The sequence below is a fragment of the Entelurus aequoreus genome, linkage group LG24, assembly GCF_033978785.1.
Source record: "Entelurus aequoreus isolate RoL-2023_Sb linkage group LG24, RoL_Eaeq_v1.1, whole genome shotgun sequence".
Classification (NCBI taxonomy): domain Eukaryota; kingdom Metazoa; phylum Chordata; class Actinopteri; order Syngnathiformes; family Syngnathidae; genus Entelurus; species Entelurus aequoreus.
In genome coordinates, this window is record NC_084754.1 from 22795269 (window position 1) to 22814127 (window position 18859).

General features: G+C 37.3%; 1 protein-coding gene across 1 annotated transcript in view; it reads left to right on the top strand.

Moving 5' to 3' along the window:
• Nucleotides 1-18859, top strand: part of LOC133641466 (large neutral amino acids transporter small subunit 1-like) — a 26625-nt gene that overhangs the window by 4619 nt on the left and 3147 nt on the right. Inside the window, exons 2-8 of the mRNA XM_062035206.1 lie at nucleotides 1678-1803; nucleotides 12060-12165; nucleotides 12304-12348; nucleotides 12447-12570; nucleotides 15169-15272; nucleotides 15382-15478; nucleotides 18221-18370. Of these exons, the coding sequence (XP_061891190.1) occupies nucleotides 1678-1803; nucleotides 12060-12165; nucleotides 12304-12348; nucleotides 12447-12570; nucleotides 15169-15272; nucleotides 15382-15478; nucleotides 18221-18370 (752 nt within the window). The remainder of the gene's footprint in view (nucleotides 1-1677; nucleotides 1804-12059; nucleotides 12166-12303; nucleotides 12349-12446; nucleotides 12571-15168; nucleotides 15273-15381; nucleotides 15479-18220; nucleotides 18371-18859) is intronic.

Here is an 18859-nt window from a genome sequence, read left to right on the forward strand (position 1 = left end):
CAATCGCTTTTTTGTGAAACCGGCGACTGTCGGCTGTAACCACAATTAATGCCATCTCATGTGTTTAGTGAGATGGTATGACAATAAAGTTCCCTGAATACTTAGATTACAAACTACAGTAGTAAACCTATAGCACTCCCAATACTTTTAGATTAAATAAGTTATAGTTTAAGGATTTTGTTTGTGCATCTTAATTCATTATTTCTGAAAAAGAAGAATTTGTTTTGTTTTCAACTTGCTAATACCAACACCCGTGAAAAGAGCAGAGCATTTTAGTTAAAATGTGTCTTATTTCAAAGGGCACTGCATGTATTACTCCTTATATAAGAAGAGCAACTTTTTGTTGTAAGAAAAGAGTTAGATCGTTCTTGCTAATGCTCACGACCACCTTGTTCAAAATAAATCTTTGATGCATAGACAATATTAATCGATTAATAATCTAAATTGTAGCACCCAAAATTGTAATCGGACCAAATCCTGAGGTGCCTATGATAGCAGGCCCTTAATGCTCGCACCCCATGTGCACATCATTCACTAGTGCGGGTGAGTCTGCTTCCCTTTATGCGTGTGTGTTAGTGTGTGTGCAAGTGTGGAACTCACTGTACTGTAGAGACTCCCCTTCGTCCCCCTTTAAAAACAGACCATCATTGTGCTCTGTCTCATTTTTCTGTTGTGGCTCTGTCCTGATTTAAGAATTTAGAAAGGACCGGCTGTGTTGAATAATCACTTTTAATTGTGTCCAGTGTCAGGGGGCTTCACTACCTCCCTGGTGATTGAAGAAGGGTCACAGCAATGTCTATGTTTTGGTTGGATATTGTTTTCCCTGACAGTTGATATTTATATATTGATATGTCCCACAATATAAAGGTAATCACTATTTTTGTCATGCTTAAATATTACATTGCTCAAGGGTTATATCAGAATCAGAATGTTAATTTTGATTTAAATATGTATTTTCTGTCAGGGATTGAATATGTCAGATGTACTGAAGAACATGATAAAACATGTTTAAGATAAATAAAGTGGGTGCATAATTTAAGGCTGGACAATTAGATTTTGATTTTGGATTTTCACGATCTTAAAATATTATAATTGAGAAAAAAAAAGATTTATGGGCCGTGCAACGTGCATACAACTTCTTGAGCTTTTAACGGTGAAATGAATAAGGACCTTCTGAGTGAAAAAAGACAATTTCTACAAGAACTTTTGGGATCTCACCATGGTGGCTACTTTTTAATTGACACAGCGATAGTATGCCCGATCAATAACTAATGACTAAACTCAACAAAAAAGTAACGTTATATTCTATTCTATTCTATTCTATATGATTCCCGCGTCAACGTAACCGCAAACTTAATTACAGTATTGGCCAATAAAATGGTATTTGCTGTTAAACGCAGAATATTACTGAAATTAACATAAATGTGAGTGAAATGCTGTCATTGTGAGGAGAAGGAACATTTGTTGGGGAATATGTGTCCAGGACCGCTCATACATCCATTCATCAAGTTTTCAAAGAGAACACAAACATAGGAATGAGGTTATGTTTTGTTATGGTAGAATGGGAGATTACACTATCATACATTGCAGCCATTTGAGGAATTTGTGATTAAGAGCTATATAAATAAACTTTGATTGATTGATTTTTTTCCTTACCGCTCTTTTGTTTCTTTGCAGTGTTGTTGACATTTGTGAACTGCTACAGTGTGAAGGCAGCCACCAGAGTCCAAGACTTCTTTGCTGTGGCCAAGCTGCTGGCTCTTGGCCTTATCATCATCATTGGCTTCATCAAGATTGGCCAAGGTACCCTGCTACACATCCACACGCTTACATTTTTTGATATTCATCAAACCACCTTCCTCACAACTTACAATTACTGTTTTTTTTTCAGATTCAAATTTAGATTCAGATTGGTTTTATTTGAACATATAGTTTCAAAATGATGTGTCACATTTTTACATTTTCTTTACTTGTCCAAAAAGGAGTAGGAAGAAGCAGTGCTTATTTAATCATAACCCCTTTCCACTTGATATCAATTAATTACACTCCTTGCACTCTGTATTAGGGCTGGGCGATATATCGATATGCTCGATATATCGCGGGTTTGTCTCTGTGCGATATAGAAAAGGACTATATCGTGATATTCGAGTATACGTTCTCACACAGTTGCTTTTAGCTGCGGGCATTACACTTCAGGCGTTTCTCACTCTTTCTTGTCTCTCCTTCTCACAGAGACGTAAAACAAGCGCACCTTCTTACATACGTATACGCCCTCGCTTAGCAGAGAGGTATCGACATGGGTAACGTTAGCTGTGGTGCGAGTGGTAATATGAGAGAAAGAAGGTGCGAATCTGGTAACAAATGAAGGAAGAATTAATTCCCAAGAAAAACAGCACAGGGTCCATCGTCTGGTGGTGGTTTGGCTTCAAGCGGGAATATGTCGAAGAGACAACCGTAATTTGTCAAGTGTGGGGCAAAAACGTTGCTACAAAAAGTAGCTGCACTGCTAATATGTAGCATCATTTGAAAAGTCACCCGCTAGAGAATGAAGAGTGCTTGAAACTCCGCATGTCAACATCTCCGTTCGGTGCCACCAACAAAATGCCGAGGCAACCATTTCCACATCAACACCGTATGAAAAAAATATTCAACAACAGAAGGAGATAACGTCCGCAGGAACCTACCACATAGCAAAGGACCTATTATGCAGCTCATTTTTATTTGACACTTATTGAAATATCTTGTGTGACATCATGCAGAAAAGTGCACTTTATTTGTTTTAAACTATTGTAGCGGCGTTCTGTACAAAAAGTGCACTTTAATTTAGTGTTGTTTTGGTATATCATCTTAGTGACATCATGCACAAAAGTGCACTAATAGCTTGTTTTAAAATGTCTCTGACAATCTTGCACTTTCTGTTTTGAAATTACATGAATGTTTGTGCCACTGCTTAATAAATCTTTGATAAATACAATTTTGGTAAATTGACTTAGTTGTGATTTCCCTCTCTGCATGAAAGTTTAAAATGAGCATATATTAATGCAGTATGAACAAGAATGTTTTAATGTAGACACATAGAATCATCATACTGGTGTGATTATATGCATCAAGTGTTCATTCAAGGCTAAGGCAAAATATTGAGATATATATCATGATCGTAACATGGTCTAAAAATATCGAAATATTAAAAAAAGGCCATATCGCCCAGCCCTACTCTATATATACACATTTCAAACATTTTACACATTACAAATCGATGTAGTGTTCAGACAACAGTTTTCTCCATAACAATGTAAGTAATTTTTAATGAGATAAATATATATTTTTTTACTCAAGTTCAAAACATTTGCCACTATTATACTTTGTGAACACTTTTCGTTTGAACTGTTTCTTACAGTGGATCATGTGGATACATTGTTTCACTTCTTTACCTTCCACATACTGATATGCTAAAAATCATTACTGTTGTGCATGCATACAAAGGTTTTAGGTTACTTTTTTCTCTAAGGTTGTATTTCTCTTATTTCGTGGGGAGGAATTGTTTTACATTCTTGGGTAGCAGGTTATAGTTTGCTTTGTGCGTGATTTTAGCTCTTTGCAAATGCACCAAAACATTGAATTTAATTACTCTTGATTCAATAAATAAAGGCTTTGTTGTTCTCTATATCTAGCATTATGTATTATCCCAATTGACCTTTTTTGTAACACAATTAGTGTATGTAATGTACTTTTGTAGTTAATTCCCCATATTTCTGCACAATAACTCAGATATGGTAATACTAGCGAGCAGTAGAGAATATGAAGTGTTTTATATAAATATTTCTTGCTACTTTATGTTTTATATTTTTACATGATATTTCCAGTTTATTTGATCATATATTATTACACCCAACAATGTGTTTTCCTTAACTCTTTCAATATCTACTCCGTCTATTTGTATTTGTGTTTGACTTTCTTTTCCACTTTTACCGAATAGCATTATTTTAGTTTTACTGAGATTCAAAGATAGTCTGTTTTTGTCAAACCATCTTTTTAATTTTTTGTTCATTTCTTCTGTTATTATTTGTATTAGCTTCTTTGTGTTCTCTCCTGAACAAAATGCTGTTGTGTCGTCTGCGAATACTACTACTGTTGGCCTAGAGTTGATTTAAGTTGTCCATTAATTTAATATACTAAAATGTTTCATCAAATACAATTAAACTCAAATAATGCAACAATATAAGTATTTTACAGTTTTCATTTGCAGAGTAAATCTGTACAGCACATAAGAGAATATAAATCAACAATATTATTTGCCACGTTGGCTGGGCAGGACAGGAAGAGAAAATAAAATACAATGTAATTATTTAAAGTCAAAGGTCAAATACTATGTCACTGCCATCTAACAAACACACGTGTGTATAATATATATATATATATATATATAATGGTTGGCGCTTATTTTTTGTATTGTAATTGTCCGTCTGTGCTGCTGCTAGTTTAACTGCAGCAACGCTGCTGCTTTGTGGTACCATTTTTACCTCACTACAAACTTTACGGGGAGAGTTGTCAACAGCATTGTACTGTCTCCGTTATTATGCATCCATGGTCAATTATACATCATGAGGTGGTGCAAGTTGTCTACCAGAACCTGTTCAAATATGAAACACTTTTTTCAAGAAAGAAACTCGAACAGAAACACTGCTGTTTAATCATTGAAGAACCGCATTCTTATCATCTTTGAAGGAAGATCAAAGATGTACCGGTAGCCATGCACAACATAAATGCAACAAATGTCTTAATGATAACATTGGCTGTTTCCACAAGAAACAAAATCGCGTGTTTTGAAAACAACACACTCAAGGTTGGAGTTTTTTAATACAGCAGACGTGGTGAGTATTAAAAATAGAGTACAACAAGCAATTGGTTCTTGTGTGTGTGGTACTGTCACATTATGCACATTACAGTATCATCTGCCAATTTTGCAGCGCACTGTGAATGGGCATTATTTCAAAAATATTGTGGTGTAATTTTGTAAATATGCAACACATTTTTAGCTATGAACTACAGTAAAGATACAAAGTAGAATGTTGGCTCAACTTCCTCCTTAAAACTTTTGACTATGACATTTCAAAGAACAGTTGATCATAGCGGAATGGCTGACAGTTCCCCAAGGCAGTTGCACATACAGTAGACATTCCCAGCTGGGTTGCCCCTAAGACATGCTGGAATTTACAACCACCACCAAGGCCAACAGTAGTTTTATTACCGCAGCAGAAGTTCAGAGTGAATCTGTACAAAGATTATAGCTATCTTACTCAATGCTAAACATTGTATTAACAGAAGACTGTATTTTTAGCTTACTATGAACGTTTGCAGTGAAACAAATATAACTAGTATGCGTACTATAGAGAGAAACTGTGAGTACCAGTACCACTTACCTGTTTGCTCCACATGCATATAATAAACTGACTTCATCGAGGACCTCTCACCGTTTGACTTATCACCTAATATTGACTGCTGTTTCAAACGCCTCTCGATATTCTCAGTTGGCCTCGAATTACAACACTTATCCTACATTTTTTTTGTACTGCAAAACACTACAGCAGTGTCATGATTCTGAAAAGGAATACCGGTAGCTTCCTACATTTTTAACCCTTTACAAGTAGTACATATTTTCTATAGGTTCACTGATCCTGTTTTCCGAAGTCTATCACCAGGCCTACAATCTGCATTGCTGTGTTGAACAGGTACATCTGGAATTTTCTCGGTATTGAAGCGTAAAAATTCAAAAGTCTTTCCAAATGCGTGGCTGACATTGATGACGCATCAGATTAATAATCATACATAGCATCCTGAAAGTATTCACAGCGCTTCACTTTTTCCACATTTTGTTATGTTACAGCCTTATTCCAAAATGGAATACATTATTTTTTCCCCCTCACATTTCTACAGACAATAGCCCATAAAGACAATGTGAAAAGTTTTGTTTTTTTAATTTCCTAAAAATTCAAATAAAAAAACATCACATCAATACTTTGTTGACTCACCTTTGGCAGCAATTACAGCCTCATGTCTTGAATACGATGCCACAAGATTGCCACACCTATCTTTGGGCAGTTTTGCCCATTCTTCTTTGCAGGACCTCTAAAGCTCCATCAGGTTGGATGAGAAGCGTTGGTTTTCATCCAGGATGTCTCTGTACATTGCTGCATTCAACTTTCCCTCGATCATGTTAAGTCTCTCAGTTCCTGCTGCTGAAAAACATCCCCACATCATAATGCTGCCACCACCATGCTTGACTGTAGGGATGGTATTGGCTTGGTGATGAGCGATGCATGTTTTTCTCCAATTGTAACGCCTGGCATTCACGTCAAAGACTTCAATCTTTGTCTCATCAGACCAGAGAATGGTGTTTCTCATGGTCTATAGTTAGTATTCAGGTGCATTTTTTTTTTTACAAAGAAATGTCTTCGGTCAGGCCACTCTTACCATACAGGCCTGATTGTAGTCCTTTTGAAAGATTCTCCTCTTCACAGAGGAATGCTGTAGATCTGACAGAGTGACCATTGGGTTCTAGGTCACCTACCAGACAAGACTAAGATGAATGCAGCAATTTAAGTAGACATCCCAATGAAAACCAATGCTTCCCATCCAACTTGATGGAGCTTGAGAGGTGTTGCAAAGAGGAATGGGCTAAACTACCCAAAGATAAGCGTACCAAACTTGTGGCATCGTATTCATAAAGACTTGAGGCTGTAATTGCTTCCAAAGGTGCATCAACAAAGTACTGAGCAATGTCTGTGAATACTTATGTACATGGGATCTTTTTTCGTTTTGATACATTTGCAAAAAAAACCAAATAACTTTTTTACATTGTCATTATGGGTATTTTCTGAAGAATTATGAGGACAGAATTGAATTTATTCTATTTTGGAATAAGACAGTAACATAACAAAATGTGGAAAAAGTGAAGCGCTGTTAACACTTTCCGGATGCGCTATATGCCCTAGTGGTCTGTTTATTGCTCCTTATGCGATAGTAAACAGACACTTACTTTGTATGATGATAATGATGAAGATGACCGAATCAACCAATATAACACAAATGATTGAAAAGATTGTAATTAACATATATGGCTTAGAGCTGTGGTTCTCAAAGTTTTTTAACCAAGTACCAACTTCAAAAAACACTTGGCTCTCCAAGTACCACCATATTGACCAACATTAAAATTTATTAGCATAGTTGACCTAGTTACTCATCAAAAACAAGTATATTTAATATTTTTGGCCACTACAATTACACACAATTTTAACAGTAACACTCTGTTCGAGTGTAGGAAAATAAAACACTGTATTTTAATCAAGTGATTGTTTGGCGTACTACTAGTGGTACACGTACCACAGTTGGAGAAATAAAATAAAATGACCTGAACTGAAAAACACCATGCCCACAATGCAACCCACAACCAACCAGTGTAGTGCTCAAGTGGCCAACCACATACATGCACAATTTAGGGGCTAGTAAATGTGGCTTTTACTCTAAGCATATTGCTGTTGCTCCACACCTATCTACCCCATTCTTAAAATATGTGTTTGATACGTGTTTGACGAGTAATACATGTTTTTCAGTTGTTAAAACAAAATTGGGGTCAAACTCTGTAATACAATACAAATCCTTTTTTAGTGGCACAGGTCCTCAAGCAAAAATGCTGACATAGTAATGTGTCTGGGAGCTGGACATATTAGAATATATGGAGCAAGCAGCATTTTAAAATATTGTATGTAAATCAGTGTTCTGTCAATAACTACACATGACAGCTAAAATTGGTAAAGCCAATGGTCAACAAAATTTTATAAATATAGTTCTGACCATGCAATCCCTGCAAAGTCACCGTGTTGATGGGGTGTCGGTAGATGTATTTTTATCACGCTACAACACATCAGGCACATGGCATTGGGTCAGGCATAACAAAATATCAATCTTGTCATGTCTTGTCCATTCAAAAAATGCTATGCCGCTCTATTTCAAGGGAGCAGTCATGAAAGATAATGACCCTTGTGCAATCTGTACGCTTTTAACATCCAGAACAAAGATTTACAATAATGACATTTCCTCGACAGACCTGTTTTCCCCAAACCAAGACTTTCACAATGTTGATTTGGCCTTGAAGAGCCTCAAATGTTACAATCAAATCATTCTAGTATTTATGTGGAAAAAGTTAACATTTGTTGTAGTTGAGTACAAATAAGAATGTTTTATTGATACAGTAGTTAAACATTTTGAACAGTTACAACTTTTGATAATTACTTGATTTAAAGGCCTACTGAAATGACATTTTTTTATTCAAACGGGGATAGCAGATCCATTCTATGTGTCATACTTGATCATTTCGCGATATTGCCATATTTTTGCTGAAAGGATTTAGTAGAGAACATCGACGATAAAGTTCGCAACTTTTGGTCGCTGATAAAAAATGCCTTGCCTGTACCGGAAGTAGCGTTTCCCCATTGTTTACACCAGCAGCAAGAGCGATTCGGACCGAGAAAGCGACGATTACCCCATTAATTTGAGCGAGGATGAAAGATTCGTGGTTGAGGGACGTGAGAGGGAAGGACTAGAGTGCATTGCAGGACGTATCTTTTTTCGCTCTGACCGTAACTTAGGTACAAGAGTTCATTGGATTCCACACTTTCTCCTTATTCTATTGTGGATCACGGATTTGTATTTTAAACCACCTCGGATACTATATCCTCTTGAAAATGAGAGTCGAGAACGCGAAATGGACATTCACAGTGACTTTTATCTCCACGACAATACATCGGCGAAGCACTTTAGCTACGGAGCTAACGTGATAGCATCGGGCTTAACTGCAGATAGAAACAAAATAAATAAACCCCTGACTGGAAGGATAGACAGAAAATCAACAATACTATTAAACCATGGACCTGTAACTACACGGTTAATACTTTCCAGCCTGGCGAAGCTTAACAATGCTGTTGCTAACGACGCCATTGAAGCTAACTTAGCAACGGGACCTCACAGAGCTATGCTAAAAACATTAGCTATCCACCTACGCCAGCCAGCCCTCATCTGCTCATCAACACCCGTGCTCACCTGCGTTCCAGCGATCGACGGAGCGACGAAGAACTTCACCCGATCATCGATGCGGTCGGCGGCTAGCGTCGGATAGCGCGTCTGCTATCCAAGTCAAAGTCCTCCTGGTTGTGTTGCTGCAGCCAGCCGCTAATACACTGATCCCACCTACAGCTTTCTTCTTTGCAGTCTTCATTGTTCATTAAACAAATTGCAAAAGATTCACCAACACAGATGTCCAGAATACTGTGGAATTTTGTGATGAAAACAGAGCTTTTTGTATTGAGATACAATGGTGTCCGAATACTTCCGTTTCAACCATTGACGTCACACGCATACGTCATCATACATAGACGTTTTCAACCGGAAGTTTCGCGGGAAATTTAAAATTGCACTTTATAAGTTAACCCGACCGTATTGGCATGTGTTGCAATGTTAAGATTTCATCATTGATATATAAACTATCAGACTGCGTGGTCGGTAGTAGTGGGTTTCAGTAGGCCTTTAAGGCTGATGGTAACACATGGGTTTGTGTAACAAATCTAACATTTATTTTTAAACCTTTTTGGTAGTGACTGATAACACGTTGGGGAGAATTCCGATGAGCAACAAACACATCTGCATTCTGATTTTTTAAGCGTTTCATGGCCATCGGTCCCAAGCCCTGATTGTGTAGATTTAATGTTTTACTGTGTTGATGCAGTTATTAAAAATGGCTGCAAAATAAGTTTAATCAAAATATTGCTGTTTGAACCTGAGCTATCACCAGCTTTGTTACAGTATTTTGTAGTCAAAGACAGAAAAGAGTGATGGTTGCATAATGACTGACGTGCAGTCAGGGAAATCAAAGCCTACAAAAAAAAAATAACATCCACCCATCCATTTTCTACCACTTGTGGGGGGGTTGCTGGAGCCCATACCAGCTGCACTCGGGTGGAAGGCAGGGTACACCCTTGACAAGTTGCCAACTTATTGTCGAGTCAACTCAGATAGACACACAACCATTCACACTCACATTCACACTCCTGGGCCAATCTTCTTTTAGTGTTGCAAAAAATTGCACATTTCCTGGGCAAATACAGGGCAGTAACCTAAGCCTAGTCTGCGTGAGCCAGTCCTACACTCTTGATTGTGCAATCCTTCAAAAGCTTAGTTGGATGGGGTGTGCATGTTTCTGTCTGTCAACAATATGTTTGCAGAAACATTTTGATACACCATGCCTTATTACAGCATGTGTAATGACTTTAACTGTAAGTATGATATCATTATTTTTAGTTAATAAACGGCAGACAAAAGTCATACGGCGAGGTGCACAGTACTTGGTGCCAAAGACACTTTCCAGAATAAGGAGTTACAACAAAGTCACAGAGCTTTTACTGGAGAAGGATAAGTGAATGAATGTCTTACTCAAAGGTAAAACCACAAATGTTTTGGGAGAGATGTGCCGATAATGGGATTTGATAGGGGGACAATATTTGCTTTTTTTTTTAACTGACCTGCGATCGGCTGATGAACAACCAAAATTGCTGATCTTTACTTCAGCTGTGTCCCAGTGTTTACATGCTAAAGATTGTACTCAAGTGAAATATCCCTTCAAAAGGGATGCACTCTCAGGGAGAGACAATTACATTTCCGGAGTCTTTGTTTCAGGAGGGTGCGCATCTCGCCAGAACACCGGTTCAAATTAGAGAGCAAGCTGCAACGAATGTGTCGTCTACAACAGTGCGAAGCCACTTCTAAGATACTAATATTCACCACTAATGCGGAAAATAAACTGTTTCTTCCAAGTATCATTATTATTAAAGGACAAAAGAAAACATAACGGTTAAGCATGCTATTCACACACACACACACACAGCAAGACAATACAAGAAGCTAACCGCTAAAGCGTCAATGTAAAGTGGGGGTGTGGCTACTATCAATACCAGGTATACTATCAGTATGTGTACAATATAAAAGTGATTAAATCAATATTTTTATTTTTATTTTTCTCATCGTTACAAATAATCTTTTGATTGTTTACAAACTCAAGGAGTAAGTCTCTGAATACAGGAATAGGGTTTGAGGGCAAAACCCAAATTACTTAAATAGGAGCCAATAGTAGTTTTTGCTTTTTAGTTATTGTGCACCAGCCACTTTATTTTGATAAGTATATATGTAGCATTCAAACCACAAATTTAATACACTATCTGATTTACAACAAAACTAGCAAATTACTTGCCATAGAACATTTTCAGTTCTATAATCTATTGTCAAAGTATCGGATCAGGACTCAATCGGAATTGTTGATTGGGGTATCCCTACTTTTTAGTTTCATAAATAAATTGGTTTAAGAAGCATTCACAAACGTTTTGAGTCATTAAGTGAATTATTGTTTTTTGTTTCTTGCTATCCTCTAAATGAGCAACCTGTATTAACAATGATGACAGCACAATATTTCAACGTGTAAAAAAAGAATAGTGCTTCATCAGACATGAACCTCACCACATGTCACTGGTCATATTGTATGAAGGTTTGGTCATCAAGCGTTTCCCACACTGTGTATACTTTAGGTTTAGAGCTAACCTCTCTAATAGCAACACTGCCAGGGGTATGTTGAGTTAGCAACCGACGCGTTGTCTGAGAATGTGTGTGCAGGTTGCGGGGATCTGCTCCGTTAGGAATGTGGTTAGAAACTTAAAAGCCTACAGAAGTTGCCAAGACCACTATGTTCTTCATACCAAAGAAAGAAGCGAACATCCCCCCTTAACAAACATTTGTTGTTAGTCTCTTCTTGTAAAGCAACAGTCCTGCTGTTTGATTCCTGTTCTCTTTGTCTCTGACTGACTTACCTTTAAATGTTGAATTCCTTCACTGATCAACACTGAATTCCACCATTTTTTGTAATCCTCCACCAAATGTTTCTGTGTTCTTGGACAAATGCTCACTACTGGTTTAATGCCCCACATCTGAGCCATTATTTATCTTGTGTTCATTGTCACCAGGTGAGGTTGATTCTCTTCTCCCAGAAAATTCCTTCAAGGACTCCAAATATGAGTTTGGTAATATTGGACTGGCGCTCTACAGTGGCCTTTTTGCCTACGGTGGCTGGTATGTGTCATCAAATAGTAGGATATAAGACCTTTTACATCCCACATCTGCTCACAACTACTTACATTCTGTAATTTGTAAATAAAGCCACATCATAAATATTAATGACAGAGGTCTTTCTTCCTCTCCTCTATTCAGGAATTACTTGAATTTCGTCACAGAGGAGATGATCGATCCTTACAAGTAAGTCATTGCTTGAATATCACAATGTCATGTAAGCTGTAGAAAATAAATTATAAAATAATGTGATTGCGATTGTGATTGTATTTTTTATTTTCCAGAAACTTGCCTCGAGCCATCATCATCTCTTTGCCAATTGTGACAGCGGTGTACGTCCTCACCAATCTGGCGTACTTCACCACCCTCTCCCCAGAACAAATGTTCAACTCGGAGGCTGTGGCTGTGGTAAGTGCTTTAACAGTGGTTAAATATTATTATTGTTGACATAACCCTTAGATGGTGTTTCAGTTGTAATCCTGGTGAATTATTCTGACTTGTGGTTACTGTGCAGCATTTCTGGAAAGTATACACGGAGAAGGAACCATCACTATTTACATCCACACTACATAATCTCTTATATTATAGTATCAGAATTAGTATCCGGATCCGCCTGCGTACACGCACCATGCATCCAGTACTGGGAAGAGAAAGCGGCACTTAACACAATCTTTAAAAATGCTATGTCTTAAGTTATAAATGGTACCAAAAATAGTTATCCGTTCATAAAAGTCTTTTTAGCACCTCTTTATTGTGTCAAAAAAGTGCCAAAAAACAACGCACTGCATGCGTGTGTCCTCTCTAAGCGCGAGGACTCATTTTGTACGCACAGAGGAGAAGCAAGTGTAAAATTAGTTTTTATGTCATGCGTTAACTGTTTTGGCTCACAATGTCTCTTACTCTTTCTCCATGCACGCAGCATTCCTCCCCTTTGGCACTTAGGGGCGGGCATTGAATGCACGTGTGAACTGTGTCCTTTCTTAAAAAAAGGAGTCTTTAGAGTCTGAAGTTTAGACAAACTATAACCATTATATCATTATTTATGAAGTAAAGTGCTTAAAATAAAAGCAATACAATGACACAAATTTGAACACATTGTGAGGGTATCACACAAGTGATTCTGGCACTATGACATCAGAGCATCCGTAAATCAGATACCTTTTATCTTAAAAAAGTAGGTCTATGCCAGGGGTTGGGAACGTTTTTGGCTGAGAGAGCCATGAAAGCCAAATATTTTCAAATGTATTTCCATGAGAGCCATGTAATATTTTTTTTAACACTGAATACAACTAAATGCGTGCATTTTTAAGTAAGACCAACATTTTTAGAGTATAATAAGTCTTTTATTCTTTTTAATAACATTGTTATTCTGAAGGTAACCAACAATAAATAAAATACTTCTTACCATTAATGCGACTTCTGGTGCTGCATGGTTTTGCTGATGGCTTTGTAGTCGTTATTTTTAACACTGTGATTACCAGCGGAATTATTCATTACTTATCGTGTTAAGCAATGTCAGCTAAGATTTATCTGAGAGCCAGATGCAGTCATCAAAAGAGCCACATCTGGCTCTAGAGCCTTAGGTTCCCTACCCCTGGTCTATGCAATTACCTGGGGAGCATATATCCAGAAAAATATTTTGTCAGAACAAAATAAGCTATGTTTAATGACATCAAGTTGTTAAAGGCTTTTGTAAAAGAGTCATCGTTAATAGGTTGCAGTGTAGAATTTAATATAGTAATGACAAAATACACTAATATTGTTTTTTTTGTATAAAGACTAATCTTCAGAAAGGAAACACAACAGGCTCTCTCGAAATGGCTTTGAGCAGGAGACGCTAGGTGTTTAAAGTGACCAATCATAAAGGAGGGGAGTTGCTTGGCAGCGTATTCAATGCCCGCCCCTAAGTGTCAAAAGATAGAACATGTGAGGAGGAAAGAAACATGGCAAGCGTACTAAATGGAATCATATTTGTTGTCAAGAAGAAAAAAAAAATGTGTACAAATGTGAAATCCCCTACATCTTACAATAACTTGGTATGCCACAAGTTATTATTATTATTATTATTATTTAATGACCTACCATAAGTTTGTCCATCTAAAATCATTTGCCAGATGCACGCAGACGATGCTGTTCTGTATGTCCATGCGAAAAATTATTATAATAATAATAATCAGATGCAGTGTCAGAAGTATCAAGTTGATTGCAACTCTCCCATTTACACTTTATTGTTTCCAACTCTGTGTGCATGTTTTTCTCCAAAACAACAAAGTATTGCTACTGATCCAGATGTATTTGCACTTGGAGCAAAACTTAGAGTAGTCCAAGATTTTAAGTATTTACGAGTCGTGCTAGATTTACAGTTATCCTTTAACCAGCAGGTTAAAAAAACGGTGAATAAAACCAAATTTAACATAGCAAATTTCAGATATATAAGAAATAATTTAACAACAAACTCCGGTAAATTGTAGTTCAAATAAACGATTATACCCTATTTAAATGACTGTATCACAAACTGGACACTGACAAATAAAGACACATTTTATTGGTGCAAATTATTTGTAAAAAAAAAACCAATAAAAAAAACATTAAAAGTATAAATAAAAGCCCCATAATGTATCATAATTGCAGAATACTTGAAAAATACAATCTACTCAATTGGGAAAACTTAATCAAGTATGCAGATTCAGTTCTTGTATATACATACAATTGTTTACTACCTAGCACCACCTCCTCTAAACACTTTGCAAAGAGGAAGGCCAACAGGACAACTAGGTCCTGCTCCAGAAGGGACATGTTGGTGCCGTTTAGAGAAAATGTGTTTAGGCAACTCTCATTTACCTATCGAGCCTGTCCAATCTATCCAGTCTAATGGAAAAACAAACGGCAAGAATAATAACCACAACTGGCTGAATGTTTACCGTGTCGCAGTGTTTTGCTTTGTTGAAGTTATTACAGGGTTATTAACGTAAATAACATTTCATTGACATACTGTTTGTTTTGTAGGATTTTGGCAATACCCACCTGGGTCCGATGGCATGGATCATCCCGGTGTTTGTGGGGCTGTCCTGCTTTGGTTCAGTCAACGGTTCTCTCTTCACGTCATCCAGGTAATCCACCTTTTATAAATAAACATTTTACTAAATAAAATGAGTAAATGAAGTGGTGTCCAAATGCGAAGTATCAGTTAGTATTATGAACATCTTGTTTAATTCGTAGGTTATTCTTTGTGGGCTCACGGGAAGGTCACCTGCCCTGTCTGTTGTCAATGATCCATCCAACCCTGATGACCCCACTTCCTTCTCTTCTATTCACTGTGAGTATAGTCAAATGACCACTGTGCACACTATTAATCAACTGCCTTAATTATCTGTTTAAAGCAGGTACATACATCAAAATAAATGATCAATTGATCTATTTTGTATTATACATTTAGGCACTTCCGTTTCATGCATCAAGCGGTGTGGATATGTAGCTTACCAAAGTCGTACTAAAACATTTTGACAGATTTTGTAAAAATGTAAGTAAGTAATGTTCTATATTCTCAATGAAACATCAAAGTTTTTTAGCTTGCTTGCTAATCTGTACTTGCCAGTGTAATTTACTAAACAGGGGGCGTCGACCTGCAGTCCACTCTTATTACACTTATCATTACGCCATGTACACAATAAAATTGCTTCGAAGTCGGTAAGCAGTGAGCACAACCAGGATTAATATGTATATTAGGCGCAGTGGGTTATAAGGCGCTCTGTCAATTTTTGACAAAATGAAAGGATTTTAAGTCTGATAAATACTTATTTTTGTTACAATAAGGGTTCTCACACGTCCTGGACAACCTAGAAAATGGTTGACATATTTTGCAGTCATGGAAAACATATGGCAAATGTTAAACAAAATCAAAATCCTGGAAAAGTATTTATTCTTCCCCTGCCTTGTAAGTGAAATGTTTTAAAAGTTTTGCGCATGTACTGTCTGTTGTCACCTTATCTTCTGGGCAACATTGAGGCACAGCATTTCTTTTGAAAGACTATTCATTTTGTTGTTAATTTCCAATGGAAGTTTAACAGAGTATAGATGCGTACAGAGACCACAGCGTAGAGGTGGACCTTAAATTGAGAAAAGCAGGTAATGAACACTTAACTGTTACACCTTCATTTGAAAAACTGGCATTTCTTATTCCCACTGTTGTTGGCATTAAAGAAATGTGATTTAACATGGCGAGATGAGCATTGCAGCTGTCAATCAGTCAATTCGACTTTATTTTGTAACTTTTAAACACAATTGAAAGAGCAATTTTGAATGTGATTTTTTAATGTGTTTGACAAATGTAGGTATCATATATGTAAAGTAAACTTAAATGAAACAAAGCAACTTTTTCTGTGATTTATTGAAAATATATCCATAGTTTTAGAAGAAGTGCAGAAGAGAAATGAACATTGCTTCGAATCTCCACTTTTAGCTCGGTAGCTAGCACGCTCGTCTTTCACGCCGGACGACCAAGGTTCGTGTCCTGAGCGGAACAGAAAAAGCCTAAACTTTACATTGGTGCCATGACCTGGATGAGAGTGATGTTTAGAAGGGTGAGTGTAACAGAGGCCAGCCGGTGTGGATGGGCCTTGTGTACATTGGTAAACCTCACTCCCTGACAACCTCAAGAGCACTGCTGGCTATCGGGTTGATATAGCTTATTTTTAACTCGATAGCTAGCACGCTCGTTCCTCATGCCGGACAACTCAGGTTCGAGTCTTGGGCGGAACAGAAAAAGCAGGGACTGAATTAGGCAGGTTTCAAATGCATTATTCCATGATACCTTTGTCATTATTATTTTTCATCAAATGCCCGACTGATAAAAATAAAAACAATTTGGATAAATAGTTACAACTGTAGAAAAGAACACTTGCAAAGAATGAGGGGGATAGGGGAATATATTAGTGTATGACGTGATAACATGTCTCTGGAGTGGCTGAAAAAATGTCAAATTATTAAAATAAATTATATATGAAAATAGTTTTAGGAAAAGAGTATGTTTCTAAACTGTTATTTTTCTTCTACATTCAAACAGATCAATAAGTATTAGGTATTAAGTAAGCATTATTAATGTACTGTTTTAAACAGGAAGTGCTTCGGTGAAAAAATACTCATTCCTGCAGTGTGCATATTTTATGTCAGTCGACTTTTGCGTCATGTCCTTTTTTTGTACTCCGATTTCCCATAAAGGTAAAGTCATCAACGTGCTGTTAAGCGTCTTCCATATTGACTCGTATGCTTCTGCCGTCTGGCACTATATCATCAACTGCATTTGTGCATGCCAGATAGCACTACTTGAAATGTGTTTCAGATTTTAGATTTGGATTCAACTGTCCCCGTGGGGAAATACATTTTCACTGACCGTACATTTAAACAATAAACATTACACATCACGGACAAAAAATAGCAAAAAGACACCATACATGACCAACACATTTACAGGCTTGTCAGACAGGTCGGCCGGGCCTGCTGTTTAGGGCGGCTATAGCTGCAGGGATAAGGCTTTTCCCGAGGCGGGCCTTCCGGAATTTGATAGTTCTGTACCTGCGTCCTGATGGTAGTGGGATGATGTATTGGTGTGTAAAGTGAAGTGAAGTGAAGTGAATTATATTTATATAGCGTTTTTCTCAAGTGACTCAAAGCGCTTTACATTGTGAAACCCAATATCTAAGTTACATTGTTAAACCAGTGTGGGTGGCACTGGGAGCAGGTGGGTAAAGTGTCTTGCCCAAGGACACAACGGCATTGACTAGGATGGCGGAAGCGGGGATCGAACCTGCAACCCTGAAGTTGCTGGCATGGCCGCTCTACCAACCGAGCTATACCGCCCCAAAGTGGTATGAGTGATATCCTGGACTATTGTGTTTGCCAGTTTGCCAGTGTTGCCAGATACTTTTGAGGGATTTTGAGTCATTATGTGCTGCATATGGGTTAATTATTTTTTAAATCAGATAGTGGAATTATCTGCATTAATACACAAATTTTGACAGAAACAAATTTTTCAAATTTTTTGTTGTCTCCTTTTTGCTAGTGTCTGATGACGCTGCTCTACGCCTTCTCCAGCGACATCTTCTCTGTCATCAACTTCTTCAGCTTCTTCAACTGGCTTTGCATTGCCATGGCGATTGTTGGGATGATGTGGCTCCGTTATAAGAAGCCTGACCTCGAACGGCCAATAAAGGTGAACCCATTTGATAAACATGCTAAACTAATTTTGTGTCGGAGAATGGCTGGGCAATATGTTAATAATCTATATTGCAATATACTGTATTAAGGGTGTAATAATTGATCGATGTATCGATAAATTGATTTATATTCCTAAATTTCAAGTCTATCAATCTGTGCTCGGCAAGTTTGCCTTCCGAACGATAGGTATCGATCCAAGATCGTTTTAAAAAGGGAATCGATCAATTTTAACGATACTAAAAAAAGGAAAACATTATATGAAGTTTAACAGTTTTAAAAATAAGGACGTCAAACATCACGTCTATTTCGACCGTCTGTGACGCCATCAAAACAAAAATGGCGTAAAACTACTATGGCTGAGAAAGGTCACAATAAAGGCAAACGCCACAAAACAATATCGTTATTAAATGTGCATATGGCAGCCTCCTGCGATAACAATCTATATCACAATATATTATTTGGTTTATAAATTATAATAATCATT